The sequence below is a fragment of the Mobula birostris genome, chromosome 7 (genome assembly GCF_030028105.1).
Source record: "Mobula birostris isolate sMobBir1 chromosome 7, sMobBir1.hap1, whole genome shotgun sequence".
NCBI lineage: Eukaryota > Metazoa > Chordata > Chondrichthyes > Myliobatiformes > Myliobatidae > Mobula > Mobula birostris.
The window spans coordinates 126,838,219-126,859,151 of NC_092376.1; the positions used below are offsets into that span (position 1 = coordinate 126,838,219).

The following is a 20,933-nucleotide window of genomic DNA, read 5'->3' on the forward strand; positions in this document are numbered from 1 at the left end:
GTGGACTTGTTTTTGGAGAACTCTGTGGTTCACATTACATGTGTTTCTGGTGCCTGATTACTCTTTTTATGCTATTTTTCATGATTTGCTCAGGGTGGTTCAGGGGCACTCCTATCTCTTATGGTCTTATGGCTCTGTGGTCTGCAGTCGACGAATAACGAGCGCTAAACTGATCTGCACTGAGCTAAACTGAACACTCCCAGACCGCTTCAATGACGCTGCAGTTTGATGTTTTAATACTCTGTGTTATTCGCTCACTTTTTGCCGATTACATGATTTGTTCTTTTTTCCGCATGATGGGTGTTTGATATTTTCTTTGAATGTGGTTCATGGTGTTTCTTTGTTTCGTGGCTGCCTACAGCAGGACTAATTTCAGCATTGTATACTTTGATAATAGATGTACTTTGAATCTTTGAACCTTTGAACTACTTGATTTATAAGACAAAATAATTGCTGGGAAGTTTTTTTGAGTTATGTTGTCTGCTGGTCAAAATTTAGAAAAGCATAAATGAAATCTTCAGTTGTGTATCTAAGTCAGAAAAAGAACTTGCATGTGGAATGAAGCCAGTTGTGGTCCAAACATTTTTAATGAGTTCATGGTGCAGGCAGAATCAAATTATGGTTTACTGGGCTTAATCAAATGTGCAGTGCATCTCAGCAATGAAGTATGTGGAATAAAAATCACTATTGTGTTTACTCCAGACATACTTCTAGTCTCATTTCCAGACCTTGCAACTTATTTTTGCCAAAATTATAGAATAATTGAATGAGGCCACTTGGTCCTTAGAATCCAAATGTGTAAGACTATCCAGTTAATCATATTATGCCACCATTTTAGCATTTCAAATTCTTTTCTTTCAGAAACATACCCCACCCACTTTCAAATACTACAACTGAAACTCCCTCCACTATGTATGGCAGTGCATTCCAGTCCTTAACTGCTCACTGTGTGTGCGTGCTTGTGAGTATGCATGTATATTAATAACACAAAAAAAGATCCTTACGTCTTCGTTGAAAATTCTGCCCTGTACACTCACATCCAAGTTATTAGAAGGAGCTTCGGGAAGCTCCTCCGTACATGTCCCTCCATATTTAGAAGTTAGCTTTCTCTGCCACTCAGTGACCTGTTACTGAGATGGTGTCCTTGCTACCGCAGCTTCTTTTCTTCATTGGCCTTCAATCTTGATGACAAGACTTTTATGGAGCACCTGATCAAACACTGTCTGCATGTCCATGTATACCCACATCAGACATATTTCCCCCAATAGCTCTCTCCATTCCTTTAGATAGAATGACCTACCAAGATAGTTTGGCATGATTTCCCTTTAAGAAATCCAAGCAGGCTTTTTCTAATCTATCCATATTATCTCTAATTCTACACCTGAATATTATTTCTACATCTGCCCTTGTTACAGAGGCTGAAGTCGTCTGCAGTAATTGGGATGATCAGGATACTCAGTCTATAATCAAGAATGGAACAATTCCTAGACACCATCCGAAATGCAAGTATACTTGAAAGATTATATCCAGGACTTCTGCCTTAGTGCTGTGAAGAGTAAAATGAATTTTATTAACCAATTATGAAGTTCAAGCCAGTCAAAATCCCAAACAATGATTTCATAAAATAGCAAAGTGAAATATACCTTGTTCTCAGTTCTTGTACAGGTTAAAAGTTCACAATTGCATGGAATTAGTATTTTGTATTTCAGCAGGACATACAATAAAACACTACATGGAGAAATCTGACTTGTTTGTGTGGGCAATATCGGCAATATCAGCACTGAGATTAAACGCACCCTGACAAATTTGTAGAGATGTACGTTGGAAAGCTTTCTGACTGATTGCATCATAGCCCAGGGCAGAGGACTGCAAGAGGTTGTCGAAGGTTGTAGAATCAGCCAGCTCCATTATGGACACAACTCTGCCCATCGAGGATATCTTTATTTATTTAGCAATACAGCCTGGGAAGCTGCATCACCCAGCAACCCACATATTTAATCCTGGCCTAATCACAGGACAATTTACAATCAGCAATTAATCTACTAACTGGTACATCTTTGAACTGTCGGAGGAAACGGGAGCACCCAAAGGAAACCCACGTGCTCACAGGAAGAACATATAAACTCCTTAGAGATGGTAGCAGAATTGAACTCCGAACTCCGGAACACCTGAGCTGTAATAGTGTTGTGCTAACCGCAGTTCTGCCATATCTCCAAGAGACTTCAAGGAGGTATCACCCATCAGTTCGGACTCTTACCATGTAGGACATACCTTCTGCTTGTTACTAGCAGTGGAAAGGATGCTGCGTAACCACATTCAATAATTCTGAAGCAGCTAATTCCTCTTCACAGTAAATGGTTCATAAACCCATGAATATTTTCATTGTTCCCTTTCAGCTATTGTCAGATGATGGATTTTCTGATTTTTATGTAGCAAGATAGGATTTTCTCACTGCCAGTTTTTCATTTAACAATGCTATATTTGGTAATGACAAAGTCTAAGACTGTTGCTCTCTCCCCATACCAATCCTCTCCTTAAACATGATAGATTCTTGCCTTTTGAAGACAATTTAAGAATCATTCCACTTTCCTTTTGTAAACCACCTCAAAAATGCCAAATATGGTCATCACAGAATAGAACTGTGAGCAATGCTATGGCAACAATGTTTCTGGTGTGATTAGACAATGACAATATAAGATTTATTAGCTACCCTCTTTACTCTTCATCAGTGACAGAGTATTACAATCAACGTTTTTAATTTCAGCCGGAAACTATTTGAGCAGAAAAGAATACTCTGCACTTTAAGCCTTTTTGTCTTTGCTCTCAGTGGAAAAACGGTTTGCAGTATTTTCATCCTCTTTTCTCAATAACCATAATGCACATTAAATACACATTTTTGGTAATATTATTTTGTCTGCCCTCAAGATACCTTTTTTCCCAAAAAAGATTAGAGCTGTTTAACAGTACACACAAACTTCCTTAATAGATGCCACTACAGGTGTCCCCCGCTTTTCGAATGTTCACTTTACTAAACCTCACTGTTACGAAAGACCTACATTAGTTACCTGTTTTCGCTAACAGAAGGTGTTTTTACTGTTACGAAGAAAGGCAGTGCGCGGGGAAAAGCAGCGCGCGACAAAAATCAGCGTACGATAAATAAAGCAGCTGCGCCCCGAGCAGTCGGTCTCCCCCGGATTCGGAACGGCATTCTAGCCGGCATTGCTTAAACACGTGTCTGTGAGCAGCCGTTTGCAAGATGAGTTCTAAGGTATTGGAAAAGCCTAAAAGAGCTCGTAAGGGTGTTACACTTAGCGTAAAATTAGACATAATTAAGTGTTTCGATCGTGGTGAACGAAGCAAGGACAAAGTGAGTTTGGCTAGTGGAAGCTGACGAAGATGATGTTGAAGAGGTTTTGGCATCCCATGACCAAGAACTGATGGATGAAGAGCTGATGCAATTGGAAGAGGAAAGGATAACAATCGAAAACGAATTCAGTAGCGAAAGTGAAGTCGTCCAGGAACTGAACGTGAAGCAACTACGTGAGATTTTCACTGCAATGATAAAGTATGACTTTAATTTTGAAAGGGTATGTCGGTTTAGGGCATATTTGCTAGATGGTTTGAGTGCTTACAAAGAACTGTATGATCTAAAAATGCGCGAGGCCAAGCAGTCAAGCGTACTGTCGTTTTTCAAGCCTTCCACGTCAGCCACAGTAGACGACGAAGCTCAACCTTTGACATCGAGGCGGGCAGACACAGGAGAAGATGAGCTGCCAGCCCTAATGGAAGCAGACAACAATGAGATGACACCTCAGTGTCCCACCGCCCCAACCCCAACCCCCAGACAGATACCGATTCGCGGAGAATGCAGCGGTAGCTGGGAGGCACACAGCACATCTTTAAGATAAAAGCCGAAATAAACATGCTAATTAATTAGGTACCGCCCGGCACGTAATTGTCGGCCCAGATCAGAGGTGATTGCTGATTGTGCCGCCTCTGATCTGGTCCGACATTTACGTGCCGGGCGGCACCTAATTAATTAGCATGTTTATTTCGGCTTTTTTCTTAAAGATGTGCTGTGTACCTCCCGGCTACTGCTGTACCCCTGCGTGCTTCACGGATTGGTATCGGTCGGTGGCCCAGAGGGTGGGGACCATTGCACCACGCAGACTCCGACGACTCAGTTTAACACACCATCATCAGTGTGCTCGGCAAGCTGTCTTCCCGATTCCGGTAAGTGATACTACACTGTACGTTCATTATTTCTACTTTATATAGGCTGTGTATTTTTAGGTGTTATTTGGTATGATTTGGCAGCTTCATAGCTTAAAGGTTACTGGAGAGAGTGTTTTTGCCAACCGCGCTTGCGTGAGATTTTCGCTACGGAGAACAGTGCCGGCAATGATTGTGGAAAAATATTTCTGTTTTATATAGACTGTGTATTTATCATATCATTCCTGCTTTTACTATATGTTACTGTTATTTTAGGTTTTATGTGTTATTTGGCATGATTTGGTAGGTTATTTTTGGGTCTGCGAATGCTTACAAAATTTTCCCATATAAATAAATGGTAATTGCTTCTTCACTTTATGACATTCCTGCTTACGAACCGTTTCATAGGAATGCTCTACCTTTGGATGGCAGGGGAAACCTCGTCGAGAAGATGGTGGCGCGACGGCAGCGCACGCGGCCTCTCCGGTGATGAATATCTGTTATCAGTCAAGTAGGGGACCGTGAACAATTCTGATTTGATGGAGACAGACGTGAGTGCGTAGTGGAACATCTGGTAAACTTCTGAAATGTCTGCTTTGCTACCTCTGCTACTGTGTGGTAACCGGAATCTCTGGAGCTGTAGGCCTCAAAATCCTTGGCTTTGCGTGTTTCAGCGGCCAGGGAGAGGTCGAAGGCGCTCGGCAGAGGATGGCGCTCAGGAGGCTGTATCGGAGAGGCTGCTCAGAAGCTCGTGGTTTTCGGATGGATGGACTGAGGGTCGGCTGGGGTCGGCTGCTTCCAAGGTACCAGCAAGTTGACGGTGCCTGGAGGTTTATGGCAGGGAGTTTTTCCCTTTTGCCGCCACTATAGGGGACTCGGGAGTCGATCGACTCGGGGACTTTGAGACTATTTTATTTACTGTGCCTATGGACTGTTCTTCATCAAATTACGGTATTGCTTGCACTGCTGTAACTATATGTTATAATTATGTGGTTTTGTCAGTGTTAGTCTTTGGTCTGTCTTGTTTTCTGTGATATCACGCCGGAGAAACATTGTATCACTTCTTAATGCATATATGCATTTCTAAATGACAATAAAAGAGGACTGAGTCTTCTCATAATCTAACCTGTATCTTGTTATTATTGTAAAGAAACACAACAATTAACCTCTGGAGAAAGTCTGTTTCTTCATAATAACTTCTTCCAGCTCATTTCTAGAGGAATAGAGTATAGGAGCAGGGATGTGATGTTGAGGCTCTATAAGGCGCTGGTGAGACCTTACGTGGAGTACTGTGGGCAGTTTTGGTCTTATTTAAGAAAGGATGTGCTGACGTTGGAAAGGGTACAGAGAAGATTCACTAGAATGATTCTGGGAATGAGAGGGTTAACATATGAGGAACATTTGTCCACTCTTGGACTGTATTCCTTGGAGTTTAGAAGAATGAGGGGAGACCTCATAGAAACATTTCGAATGTTGTAAGGCATGGACAGAGTGGATGTGGCAAAGTTGTTTCCCATGATGGGAGCGTCTAGTACGAGAGGGCGTGACTTAAGGATTGAAGGGTGCCCTTTCAGAACAGAAATGCAAAGAAATTTTTTTAGTCAGAGGGTGGTGAATCTATGGAATTTGTTGCCACGGGCAGCAGTGGAGGCCAAGTCATTGGGTGTATTTAAGGCAGAGATTGATAGGTATCTGAGTAGCCAGGGCATCAAAGGTTATGGTGAGAAGGCGGGGGAGTGGGACTAAATGGGAGAATAGATCAGCTCATGATAAAATGGTGGAACAGACTCGATGGGCTGAATGGCCAACTTCTGCTCCTTTGTCTTATGGTCTTATGGTCTATAACTCTCAAAGGTATCTGCCCTATTCCGATTTTAGATATTCCCAATCTTAATCATTCCAATGAATGGTAAGCAACCCTTCCTAAACTCTTGAATCCCTTTCCTGCTTTAAGAAAACATTAAAGCTAACTGGTTCATCAAGCTCAAACAAAACATTCAATGATGAAAGCACTCATCAGGTTAAGGAACATTATTGAGGAGGATCAGCATTAGGTGAGTAGTTTTGACTTGCAATATCTTTCTTTCCACTGATGCTGCTGAGTGTGACCAGCAACTTTTGTTCTGCTTTGGAGTTCCTGCATCTAAAACTTTTTGCCCCAATTAGACTGTTATGTTATCTATTTCTGTCTCGATTTAATTTAAAGTCACCCTCTATCTCCAATGCTCCAGGGAAAAGAATTCCAGCCTATTTAGCCTCTTCCTATAACCCAACCCATCTAGATAACATCATTGTTCACCTCTTCTGCACCCTTCCAGCAAAGTGACATCCACCCTATCAATGGATGACCAGAACTGCACACAGTACATCAGGATATGGTCTCACTAATCACTTGCATAGTTGGAACACTGGGTCTCTGGCACTGTCTGGTGCTATGGCTCAGAATCCGTAAAGGTTCCAGAATATCACCCCACTCTTCAAGATGGGAGAGGGACAGAATAACAAAATTACAAGCCAGTTGGTCTGACCTTAGTGGTTGGGAAGATGTTGGAGTTGATTGTTAATTATGTAGTTTCAGGGTACTTGGAGACACATGATAAAATAGGGCATAGTTAGCATGATTTCTGCGAGGGAAAATATTGTCTGACAAATCTGTTGTGATTCTTTGAAGAAATAACAAGCAGAATAGACAAAGGAAACTTGGTGGATGTTGTGTTCTTGGATTTTCAGAAGGCCTTTGACAAGGTACCACACTTGAGGCTGCTTAACAAGTTCAGAGCCCATGGTACTACAGGGAATATTCTAGCATGGAAAAAGCAGTGGCTGATGGGCAGGAGGCAGAGTGGGAATAAAAGGAGCTTTTCCTGGTTGGCTGCTAGTGACTAGTGGTGCTCCACAAGAGTCTGTGTTGGGACTGCTTCTTTTTACATTATATGTCAATGATTTGGATGACTGACTTGATGGCTCTGTTGCAAAATTTGCAAAAGATACAAAGGTAGGTGGAGGAGCAGGTAGTTTTGAGGAAGCAGAGATGCTACAGAAGGACTTAGATTAGGAGAATGGGCAAAGAAGTGGCAGATGGAATACAGTGTCAAGAAGTGTATGGTCATGCACTTTTTTCAAAGAAGTGAAAGGGTAGGCTATTTTCTACATGGACAGAAAAATCAAAAATATGAGGTGCAAATGGACTTGAGAGTCATTGTGTAGGATTCCCTAAATGTTAATTTGCAGATTGAGTGGTTAGTGAGGAAGGCAAATATGAATTTAGCATTCATTTCAAGAGGACTATAATATAAAAGCAAGGATGTAATGTTGAGGCTTTATAAAGTACTGATGAGGCCTCACTTGAAGTGTTGTGAGAAACTTTGGGCCCTTTATCTACGAAAGGATGTGCTAAAACTGGAGAAGGTTCAAAAGAGGCTCAGAAAATGACCCCAGGATTGAAATGTTTGTCATATGAAGGGCATTTGATGGCTTTGGGCCTATACTCACTGGAATTGAGAAGAATGAGCAGTGACCTAATTGAAACCTATCGATTATTTAAAAACCTTGATTGAGTGAATGTGGACAGAATATTTCCTATGGTCGGAGAGTCTAATGCCAGAGGCTCAGAATAGAAGGGCGTCCTTTTAAAATGGAGCTGGGGAAGAATTTCTTTAGCCAGAGGGTGGTGAATCTGTGGAATTCTTTTCAATATGCAGCTCTAGAGGCCAAGTCTTTAAGTATACTTAAGGTAGAGGTTAATAGATTCTTGACTGGTCAGGGCATGAAGGGATATGAGAAGAAGACAGGAGGTTGAGGCTGAGAGGGAAAACGGATCAGTCATGATTGTCATGGTCCGGTCCGTAAAGTCCGCATTTGGAAAATCTGGTTGGTGCTGGATCCCAAGAGAGAGAATTTATAGAATACCCATGAGATGGCTTTTTTGAACAGCTTGAGGTTGAGCCCACTAGGGGAAAGGCGATTCTGGATTGGGGGCTGTGTAATGAACTGGATTTGATTTGCGAGCTTAAGGTAAAGGAACCCTCAGAAGACAGCAATCATAATAGGATAGAATTTACCCTGCAATATGAGAGGGAGAAACTAAACTCAGATGTATCAGTATAACAGTGGAGTAAAGGGAATTATAGAGGCACAAAAGATGGGCAAATTGGATTGGAAGTGACACTAGCAGGATGATGGCAGAACAGCAATATCTAGACTTTCTGGGAGAAATTCAGAAGGCGCAGTATAGATACATCCAAAGGAAGTATTCTAAAGGCAGGTTTACACAACCATGGCTGACAAGGGAGGGAAAAAACAACACAAAAGCAAAAATGTGGGCATATAATAAAGCAAAAATTAGTGGGATGTTAGAGGATTGGGAAGATTTAAAAAACAAAAGAAGGCAACTAAAAAAGCTGTAAGAAGGGGAAAGATTAATTATGAAGGTAAGCCAGCCAATAATATAAAAGAGGATACCAAAAGTTTTTTCAGATATACAAAGAGAAAATCAGAGATGTGAGTAGATATCGGATTGCTGTAGAATGATGTTGGAGCGGTCATAACACGGGACCAGGAAATGGTGAGAGGTAGTAATGAGGGAGAAGGAAATAATGGATGAATTAAGTAACTATTTTGCAATATCTTCATTGTAGAAGAGATTAGCAGCATGCTGGATGTTCAAGAGTGTCGAGGAGCATAAATAAGTGCAGTTGCTAATACTAAGGAGAAGGTTATTGGGAAGCTGAAAGATCTGAAGGCAGTTAAGTCAACTGGACCATACGGATTACATTCCAATGTTTTAAAAGAGGTAGCTAAAGAAATTATGGAGGCATTAGTAATGACCTTTCAAGAATCTCTAGACTCGGTCATGGTTCCTGAGGACTGGAAAATTGCAAATGTCACTCCACTCTTCAAGAAGGGAAGGAGGTAGAATAAAGGAAATTATAGGGCAGTTAGCCTGACCTCAGTGGTTGGGAAGGTGTTGGAGTCCAATGTTAAGGATGAGGTCTTAGGGCACTTGGAGGCACATGATAAAATATGCAAAGTCAGCATGGGTTTCTTGAAGGAAAAGCTTGCTTGACAAATTTATTGGAATTCTTTGAGGAAATGACAAGCAAGATAGCCAAATAGTGGATGTTTAGTTAGATCTTCAGGAGGCCTTTGACAAGGTGCCGCACATGAACCTGCATAACAAGATAAGACCTATGGTATTAGAGGAATGATATGAGCATGGATGGAGGATTGGTTGATTGGCAGGAGGCAAAGAGCAGGAATAAAGGGAGTCATTTCTGGTTGGCTGCTGATGACTAGTGATGTTCTGCATGGGTCGGAGTTGGGAACACTTCTTTTAACTTTATGTGTCAATGATTTAAGTGATAAAATTGATGGCTTTGTGGCCAACTTTGCAGACGATATGAAGATAGGTGGAGGGCCAGAGAGTGTTGTGGAAGCAGGGAGGATGCAGATGGACTTAAGACGGTTTAGCAGAATAGACAAAGAAGTGGCCAATGCAACATAGTGTTGGGAAGTTTATGGTTACGCACTTGGTGGAAGAAGCAAAAGGATAGACTATTTTCTAAGCGGGCAGAAAATTCAAAAATCTGAGGTGCAAAGGGACTTGAGAGCCCTCATGCAGGATTCCCTATAAGTTAGTTGCAGGTTGATTTGGTGGAATGCAAATGCGATTTCATCATTCATTTCTGGAAAACTAGAATATAAAAGCAAGGATATAATGCTACCGCTTTATAAGGCACCGGTGAGGCCTCACTTAAGAGTATTGTGAGCAATTTTGGGCCTCTTACCTAAGAAAGGATGTGCTGATATTGGAGAGGGTTCAGAGGAGGTTCACGAGAATAATTCTGGGAATGCAATGGTTATCCTATCAGGAGTGGTTGATGGCTCTGGGCCTGTACTCACTGGGCCAAATGGCTGTATGAAAGGGGAGAAGGTTAGCACTCCCGTTGATATGTATAGAATGGACCCTAGCCGCCTTCTGCTCTGTGCTCCTATCTCTTAACACAATGTTTCAACCTCTGTCCTAAAGCAGGCAAGTCTGTCGAACATCTTCTTCAGCAAATGTCTATCTATATCTCTACTTTCAGGCAACTATGTACTCGTATCTCTAGGTCTCAATATCCAATAACATTCTGCATAACCCTACCAATTATTTTGTGAGTCTTGCCCTAGTTTACTTTAACTATAACTAAATTATTGCTCCTACTACATCAATATATGCTATGGACCCAACTTAAAGACCTCAGTTGAAGTTTTTTTGATGTAAAATATCAATGTTCCTAGTTGCTATATTTAAGGAAATGTAGATATCACTTTTAATGATCTTTAAATTGCAAAGCAATTTGAAGTCTCTCATGCATGCACCTATAACAGATATCCCAAAAACCTTTGAATAAATGAACAAATAGCCTAACTTTTAAAATGGTTGCCATCAGGGTAAACATCAGCGAGCACTTAGAGTGATCTTCCATTTACGGTACATCCTTAAAATGATTGTTCTGTTTATATGTTCATACAAGTCCTTAGTTTTACCATCTTATGTGGGGAAAATGTGGTATCCCAATAGAAATACAACTCTTAAGAGCAAATTGAAATATTGAGCCATTGATACATTGTTTATCATGAATGCTTTTAAGCAACGTAGAACTGAAGAATAATTTGCAAAGATTTTACAAAATTGAAACTTTAACAAATGAAGTTTTTGCTCAATATTCTGAATTGTAACATTTAATTCTTGGGAAGCTTAGAATAGTAATATAAATTGCAGAATATTTGTTTCCATAATCATTACAGCAGTATTAAGGTGTTTCAATCTGTTAAACTTGAAAATGTTTTCCTTCAGACCTTGGTTTATCTGGCCATGCAGCTTTGGGGTACACTGTAAAGCCACAGTAACGATGCCCCTGGAAGAAGGCAGTAATAGGTGGAGCTACTGATGATGCCAATCTGTATTTGAACATTTCTTTGGTATTGTTTCAGCTCCGATATTATGGCCACGGGTCTTGTTAATGTGAAACTGATGGTTACAATAAAGCAGAATGTTGATGAGGGTAACAATCCTACAAGTGAAAATACAGCAAAATGTAAGGCAAGTGAACCATTCAAATTCTATTACTCCAAGTTCCATTTCACATACAGCCAGAATGAAGACTAGATAAACGACTGGAAACAAAGTCTGTTTATCCAGTAGGGTCTATTGGAGATGGTTCCTGACAATCAAGGAACTTGAGGTAAGAAGTAAAAGCAAGGGAAAGGGGGGGGCGCGGTTGCAAATAAGAGGGAGAGGGAAGGCAGCAGAGAGACTGGGGGTGGTTGGGTTAATCGGACAACTGAGAAGAAGGTGTCATCTCAAAGCAGATTCAGTTTGATGTTACCAAAAAGCATTCCTGCTTTCCTAGCCACACCAACAGAGCCACATTTTAGATGTAATGGATTCTTGCTCCCTACAGTTCTCATCTGGGAACTGTTCAAGTCATATTGCTACCAAATGCTGAAGCACAGACCTCAGGTAAATCTATCTTTGATATTTTTTTCAGATCAAATTTTTTCAGATAAATTGAATATCACCATTCATTCACTATACAGTAAATCAACATTTGCACATGGCACAATTAAGTATCGAACTCAGAAAATTTCTGCTTGATATGTCCTAATCCCAATAAGATTAATTTAGTATTTCCCACTGGCAGGCATGATTAAAAACACATGAAAGATGGGATGTTACAATACTTATCCACTAGTGCACTAGTAAACATGCCAGAAAAGGACTATGCTGGCCAACATATGCCAAACAATCTCACTGACATTAAGAGTTTCTCTTAGCAACTGTGGAATCTCATTAATACAGATATTAATTATTGTTATATAACACAATCCACAATCCCTTATCTGAAATTCTTGGGGCCAGTTGCATTTTGGAATTTAGAATTTTTCGGATTTCAGAACCCCCACCCCTGATACCAAAAAACACGTATGCTCAAGTCCCTTATTTAACCTGTCTGAATGCGGTGGACTTTAAGACCCAGCGGCGCACCAAACCCATGCACATCCTCCCATATACTGTGAATCATCTCTAGATTACTTATAATACCTAATACAATGTAAATGCTATGTAAATAATTGTTATACTGTATTGCTTAGGGAATAATGACAGGAAGAAATTTTATTTCCAACAAGAACATTCAATAAAACATAAAAATATACAGCTTCAAACAAACCGAATCAAACACATGGTAAATGACTTACTGGAATAAATGTAGAACGTCACTGTCACTATAAAATTTCAGTAACTTGTCTTTCTGTTTATTTAAATCATACACAGTGGTAGCTCCGACACTATTTTCTTCAGTAAGACACCGCACAGACACGCTATTATCAAGCTTCTGCAATAACTCCACTTTCTGCATTATTGATATAGAAGATTCCTCCTCTTTTTCTCATTGTTACCCATAGGGGTATCTGCAGCTCTTTTTGACATTTTCACAGTGAAATTAAACACAAAGTCAACAGTGAACACAAAATATCAGCAAACAGCAAATGCACGTGTAACCAGTACGAGCGCTGAGCCACAACTCTGGCGACCTCTGCTAGTGCTGCCACGTCACACCTGAGTGACGTCAGCTTTTGGCGAAAAAAACTTCGTGTTTTCGGAGATTTTTGGATTTTAGAATTTTGGATAAAGGAATGTGCACCTGTATTTAGAAATAAAACTAAAATGTTTTAAGTGACACGCTGTCTCATTTAACTTGTTTTAATCCCTTCCTTACTTCTTGCCTTTGTGTTTATCTCAATACATTTCTAAGTTTGAACTTAATCTGCTGAGAAATCTCTAGCAAGGTCATATCAGTCTTCTTGCCTAATGGAAATTCAACCCAGAAATTTATTGGCACCAGGAAGGTTCATTAAAGAAACTTGCACATGGCCTTTAAGAATTTCCTTAGGTGCTGCATTATAGTTATCAGCTAAATCTGGGATTGAGTGTATGAGGCCAGTGAAGGAGGGTGGGGGGCAGCAGAAAGGAAACTATAGACCTGTTAGCCTGACATCAGTGGTTGGGAAGTTGTTGGAATCCATTGTTAGGGATGAGATTACAGAGTACCTAGAGGTACATGACAAGATAGGCCAAAGCAAGCATGGTTTCCTGAAAGAAAAATCCTGCCTGACAAACCTACTGCAATTCATATTGATGGTATGTTGGTGTTGAAAACTGAGCTGTATTCATTAAACAGTAGCCTGTTGTAGGTATTGCTACTGTCCACGTGATCTAAAGTCGAGTGAGCTTGTAGCTGCTGTAGACATATTGTGATGATAGGCAAATTGCAGCAGGTCCAGGTCCTTTCATAGGCAGGGGTTGATTCTGGCCATGACTAATGTCTCAAAGCATTTCATCACAGCAGACGTGAGCGCAAGAGGACAAGAGTCATTGAGACAGCTCACCCTGCTTTCCTTGGGTTAACAGTATGATTGTCACCTTTTTGAAGCCAGTGGGCACCTCCAACTGCAGCAGTAAGGGATTGAAGATGTCCTTGAACACTCCTACCAGTTGTTTGGCACAGGTTTTCAGTACCCTACCAGGTCTATCATCAGGGCCTGATGCCTTTTGAGGGCTCACCCTGATGGAAGATGTTCTGACGTCACCCTCTGAGCCAGAGATTACAGGATTACCAGATGCTGGAGGGATCCTTACACTTGTACTTTCATTATCCCTTTTAAATCATGCATAAAAGATATTTAGTTCTTCTAGGAGTGAAGCATCACAACCATGCATGATGTTAGGTTTCGCTTTGTAGGAAGTAATGGCATGCAAACGCCAAATGGCTGCCAGAACTGACATATATCCAATTCGGTCTCTAACTTCAATCTTCGCTGTTAAAATAGTTTTTCTTAGGTCATACATGGACTACTTGTATAGTTCTGGATCACTGGTCTTGAATGCCACAGATCTAGCCCTCAACAGACTACAAATCTCCTGATTCATTCTTGGCTTTTGGTTTGGGTATGTCCGGTATGTTCTCGAAGGCATAAACTCATCCACATGGGTCTTGATGAAGTCAGTGACAAAGGTGGCATATTCAATCAGTTCTGAAGATGATTCCCTGAATATTGTCCAGTCCACCAACCCAAAGCGGTCTTGTAAGTGCTCCTCCACCTCCCTTGGCCATACCTTCCTGGTCCTCACCAATGGCGCTGTGTTCTTTAGTCTCTGCCTAAAAGCTGGGAGTAGAAGTACAGCTAAGTGATCAAACTTTGCATAGTATGGGCACAGAATGGCACAGTAAACATTATTAATGGTGGTGTAACAGTGGTCAAGTGTGTTGGCGCCTTTAGTTTCACAGGTAATATGTTGGTGGTAATCGTTCAGACTTCTTCAAGCTGGCATGGTTGAAATCTCCCACAACGGCAGGGAAGGCATTAGAATGCACTGCTTCGTGACTTCTGATCATGGTGCTCAGCTACTCCAACGCTTACCTGATGTTGGCCAGGGGTAGAATGTACATGACTATCAGGACAATGGCAGAAAACTCACTTGGCAGATAAAATGGGTGTTACTTGAGTGCTAGATAGTCCAGTTGGATGATCAGGACTAAGATAAAAGTAACACATACATGTACATGAGTTAATCATGAAGCATACTCACCTTCCTCTATCTTTAAAAGATTCAACTGACCTGACTTTGAGGAAAATGGTGAATCCACTGAGCTGCAGTGCTGCATCTGAAATGGCAGGGTGAGCCATGTTGCTGTGAAGCAACATATAAAGCAGTCTCTCATGTCCCCCTGGTACAGCAAGCTTGATCTGAGGTCTTCAATTTTATTTTCCAGACACTGTACAGTACATTCACCAGCAGGATAGTTGCGAGTGGGGGGTCTCAGGTTTCTGCACTTCAATTACACCTGTAGCCTAGTGCAGGTTCCCTACTTCCATTGTGATAAAGGGAAACCGCGCTCCTGACCTGAGTCTGCCATCCGGAGTCCATTGATTTTGGGGATCAATAGATTTTTTTAAAAGACAATGTTACATATTTAAATACCCAGGCCTTTGGTTCTGGATTTCAGCTTAGTAGTTCTAAATTGGAATATTTGTTGATTCCCATCGAAGTAACATACAAAGAGTCACCACTTAGCAGCGCCATCAAAGAAAGTACCTGAGTGAGATCTCACGACATGTGTTATGACTTGTTGAGGCTTTAATGCTATGAAAACACAGCTGTTTTGAGAGCACCAAACCCAGATGCAGTGTATCACTCAAAAAGGTTGCAGCATAAGGAACTGCACAAGCTAAATTCCCAACCAGAGGATTATTCAAGGTGGAATATTCTTAATCTGAATATCATTGCAATCAGGTAGGAAACAGTTAAATTTCACATATATAGTTGTATTTATTGCTTATCTTGTTTACATGGGTCCCTGTAGAAGGCACTGCACTGAAATTCATCTTTAATTATTTTAAAATTTGCTCAAAACATTAGGGAAATGTAGTAGGCTGCTGCTAGTGTGGTGCATGTAGGTTGCCATCCTTTTGCAGCCACCTGTGCAGTTACCCACCACTTGAGTGAGTTATCTGGCTGCTAGGCTCTGACCCCAAACTCAGCGCAGACAACCCACAAATAAACACATTCAAAGCTAAGGGGCAGGGCAAGCATTCCTTTGCTGATGATTTAAAGCAATGCCTCTACCTATCCAATCCGAGAAACTGCCATGCCAGTTGTTTTAAACACACTTCTCTACACTAGAATAAGTCTAGTCATGTTAATTATATGTGAGAGAAATGTAACCAAAGTTCTTAAACATGTACCCAAATAACATGGTCTACACTAGAAACGTATTTCACACTAACCTCATTTGCAATGCAAAACAAGAATAGAATCAAAATAACATTTTGATTTACAGATGATCTCAAATAAAACAAAGTTTTAAAGATTTATTTCTGTGATGTGCAGGGATTTCAAAGTTGTTGAAGTACTAGCTACCAGCAATCGGCAATTTAATTACCATTACTCATACAGGGGTACCTTCATGACCTTGGGTGGGGTCAATTTGTTGAAGCTGAGAAGCTTATCAGAGCATTATCTCCTACCCTCCCAATTTTATTTCCTCGCAACACACACAAAATGCTGGAGGAACTCAGCAGGCCAGGCAGCACCTATGGTAAAGAGTGAACAGTCGATGTTTCAGGCCGAGACCCTTCATTCTTATTTCCTCTTCCTTTTCTGGATGCAATTTAATTTAATAGTTCCCCACAGTCTAGCATCATTGTCAAAGGATTTGGGGTTGTGAGTCTGTAAAGGGCAGTGAAATGAAGAGTGCTTTCAGAATGAGCAATTTGCTGACACAAGCCTTTTATTCAGCAAGTAAAGGGAGGCATACACCTTGAAATTATTTGTCGGGTTTGTCTGAAATTAATCCTAATTATGCTCTCAATGGTATTAACATGTTTAGCTTAAGTGGATGAATACATCTAATAAAATCGCAGAGAGAGCAATCTCATTTGAGCCTGTTAAGCATTCAAAAACTAAATCCACAGTGTAATTTCAAACTAATTTTCTACAGTAGCTGCTTGCATATAACACTTAAAACCTGCCATTTACTTGGACAAAATTACTTCTGAGTTATAGTGGGCTTACTTTTGTTTTAGTGTTACTGGCTCCTATTGTGTGAATTTTGTACAACCAAGATACCAAACAGAAAAGGGGGCCAGAACCACAAAGGCCAGCTGTGAAAACTGGCTCAATGCATTTTCCAAAATGGGCAGCATGGTCAACTGGCACTCTTTACTGGGACCCTGCCTCAGGCTTGCACATCCAGCCAGTGCCAAAAAATCTGAAACAAATCCACAGCTGTGCAGTGAGTGTCAGTGAGGGGACTGGGCAAAAGCTGGACCCATAGGAACAGGAGAAGTAAAAGCACAAGAAGTCCATTCAGCCCTTTTTGCCTACTCCAGTATTCAATAAGAACATGCCTTTAATCTCAGAGCCACCTCCCTGAATTAACCCCATACCTTTTATTCCCTTAATATCTAAAATTCTAAAAAATACACTTGTAACTGTCTCCAGAGCCTTCTTGGGTAGAGAAACCATGGCATTCTCTTTCCCATGGATAAAGAAATATATTTTAGCTCATCCTTTATTCTGAGACAATGCTCCTGTTGGTAAACAGCTTCCCATACCGCCCCCCCGCCCCCCCCCAATCTGACTAAGCTTCATTTCTGTGTCTGCCCTGACAAGACCTGTATGGATACTTTGTATCAATTAAATCATTCCTCATTCTCATGAACTTTCAGAGAGCATCAGCTCAATCTCGTTTACCTCATATGATAAACCTGGCATTTCAGACATGTAAGTCGCTCTAACTCCAACACAAGTATCTTCTTCCTTAGATAATGTGAGCAGCACTGAGCACAATATTCAAAGTGTGGTGTCACCAGGACCCAAAATAATTATAGGAAACATCTTTACATTTGCATTATTTTTTCTTACTATAAAAGCCATCATGCCATTTACCTTTCTAACTGCTTGCTGTACTTGCATGTCAGTCAGTATTTCCCTTTAATGAATTCATGAGGAGACACTATTTCCATTTTATAATTCCATGTTGACCCTTCTCAATATAATTCTATATAATTCTTATATAATTCTAAGTGAACCACTGTAACTTCCTTAATGGTTGATCCCAGAATTTTCTTTTCTATCAACATCAGGATAATTTACCTCTAATTCCTTGTTTTCTTTCTCTCACTTTTTATAAATAATGAAGTTATATTTACTTCTTGCCAATGTGGCATCAGTGGTGTTTTGATATATTATGGTACATGCATAATCTCAAGAGCCATCTCTTTCAGGGCCTGAAGTTTATTACCTTTTTGTCCCTTTATTTTCTGCAGTACTACTTTTATAAATGCTAATTTCATTTGTTTCCCTTTTGGAGGTTTTATTCACTATTTCTGAATTTGTTCATGTCTTTAGTTACCAAAACAATTTCTCTGCATATTCACATTTTCCATTCCTTTGTTTTCTATGTATGGAAGCTTACTCAGTCTACTTATATGATTGCCACAGGTTTTTTTTCTTGTATTCTACATACCTCCTCTTTATTACCATCTCTGTCCTTCATTGCTCAATTCTGAATTTTTCACAAATCTCATGCTTAATGCTTAATGAATTTTTGATAACATTATATGCCTTTTCCTTTGATCTATCATATCTTTTTAAGTACATTTTTCTCATTGGATTTCTGGGCTTAAAGAAAAATGTGCTTATTGTTAACAGTATATTAATTCTTTAGTTTTTAGCCATGCTAATTTATTATTATACCTTCTAATGAAGTTTCCCAGTCTATTGCCAACAAGCACCTCACACCGCTCTGAATTATCATAGTGTCATTCAGTACGGAAAAAGCCCTTTAACCCATGCTGACCAAGTAAGTATTTATACAAATCACATTTGCCAGCACTTAGTCCCACAGTCCTCTATACATTTCCGATTCAAGTAATTATCTGGATTTGTTGCTTTGTTTATGATTTAACTAAATAACCTGTAACCTTAATATAAACTTTGATCATATGATTCATGCAGGTAATGGGGACTTCGTAAAGTCCCCATTACCAGTTTTTATTTGACAATAATAGATTGAAAATAGCCCATTCCTTAGATGGTTCATCAACATACTGATCATGAACACACTCTGTCTGGTCTCTGAATTCATTCTCCATATTATTACTGCTAAATCGGCCCACTGGGAATCTTTGGATTGTTAATTTATGGAGGAAAGAAAATGTTTCTCTCTTTCTCTAGCCACCAGTGGATTGCCACAATTGGAGTGACTGATTTGAAGCAACAAATACACTTCAATGTATGATGCTATGTTTCCCATAACAAAAATTAACGGTAGGTTCTTTTGAAACATCGTTCTGTATATGGTTGAATGACCTTCAAAAATAGTTTATATGGGCCCGGACAACTTCAATTTTAGCCTTGTAAAGCCCTATATTTGTGGTTATCCCATATAATTGGATAAGCTATGCCTTTTACAAAATAATCATGGGATTTCACGGCAGGTTGGTGTCTATGATATCTGTGTCTTGAGTTAATTTGCAGTAAATCTGCTGAATTTTCATTGGAATAATAAATAGGAGTATATAGAAAGGACCCCAAGTTTGTAATCAGTCAGATCAAGATATAGAATTCAATCAAAAGGGAACTCCTCAAAAATATTAAGTACCTGGAACAAAAACAGGTTTGTTTTTAAAAATAACAAAAATGCCTTGCTTTGTGGATTCTTCAAAAGCATAAAGGGCACTTACATTGGCAGGTGAAGCATTTGACGTGGAAATGGTTATTGTGTACACGCACCACCTCTCCTTTGCACACCCCGCCACATCTATAGCAGCGGATAGTTCCGGGCTCACCTCCACGGCTGTATGAATTCTGCTGATAGGGTACTGCTGAAACAAAACAAAAACAAATCTGGTTAGGAACAGTCTCTATACAGTATCTTCACTAGCTCAAAAGTTGCAAATGCAACAGTTTCATATCTCTCACACCAATGGCAACGGGCCTTGATAATGATGTATTTTGTCTTTTTGATTTGTGTTGAAAGTAAGTTAAATTTAACCTGTTGTTGGTAAGGAAGGCAAACCCCAGTTGCTTTACCCTTGTAGGAGGAAGGAGAAAAAACAGTCATAAACTGTTACAATGCTATTATGTGAACTTGTCACACTATTGTCTGCAGAGCCAAGGGACCAAGCCCCGTCTTCTAACCTTAAATGGGGAGACTTTCCATGTCAGGGGAACTCTAGTATTAGCATTGGAGGGGAATATACTTACTATTAGAATTTGTAGTCTTTTTTTCCTCAACTATGAACATTTAAGACTATAATTGCCTGGGAAAAGTATAACTGAATCTATTGCATTTAAAACAAGCAAATAGAATGGATTTCAAAACACACAAGGCTGAACAATCCTTTGAAGGGTTTACTAGATTCATTGTATCTAGTTCTCATTGTAACACCTGGTAACAAAGTGCCATGAAGATCAAAAGCTTTAGGATTGTTTGATTTATCACTGTTTCTTATGATATAATGCATTTAACGTAAATGAATAATCTGAAGATGCTTGGAAATTGCCAACTAGTGAGTCTTATGGAGAAAACGTTGACTGTTTATTCCCATCCATAGATGCTGCTTGATTTGCTGAGTTCTGCCAGCATTTTGTGTACCACATGTCTTTGCATTTGTTGGGAGAGTATCCTGAATCCTTAAATTATTGCCCTCCTGCATTTAAAGTTCAAAATTCAAAGTAAACTTTAATTAAAGTACATATATGTCACCGAATGCTACCCTGAGATTCATTTTCTTGTGGGCATTCACAATAAATACAAAGACACACAATAGAATCAATGAAAGCCACATGCAAACAAAGATGGGCAAATAACCATTGTGCAAAGAACAACAAATTGTGCAAATACAAAAAGAAAAACAAAATAATAACAACAGATAAGTAATGAATAATATTGAGAGCTTGAGCTTCAGGGTCCTTGAAAGCCAATCTAATGGTTGTGTAACCAGCTCAGTGTTGGGGTGAGTGAAGTTCACACTGATTCAGTTCTTTTCCACTCTGGTTCAGGAGCCTGATGGTTGAGGGGTAATAAAGGCTCCTGAATCTGGTGGTGTGGGTCCTGAGGCTCCTGTACCTTCTTCCTGGTGGCAGCAGTGAGAAGAGTACATGG

General features: G+C 40.0%; 1 protein-coding gene and 1 pseudogene across 1 annotated transcript in view; one reads left to right on the plus strand and one right to left on the minus strand.

Annotated features, from left to right (window-relative positions):
• Positions 1-20,933, minus strand: part of ablim3 (actin binding LIM protein family, member 3) — a 323,415-nt gene that overhangs the window by 219,338 nt on the left and 83,144 nt on the right. The window contains exon 2 of the mRNA XM_072263720.1: positions 19,510-19,650. Within this exon, the coding sequence (XP_072119821.1) occupies positions 19,510-19,650 (141 nt within the window). The remainder of the gene's footprint in view (positions 1-19,509; positions 19,651-20,933) is intronic.
• On the plus strand, positions 10,123-10,265 carry LOC140201047 (U6atac minor spliceosomal RNA; annotated as a pseudogene).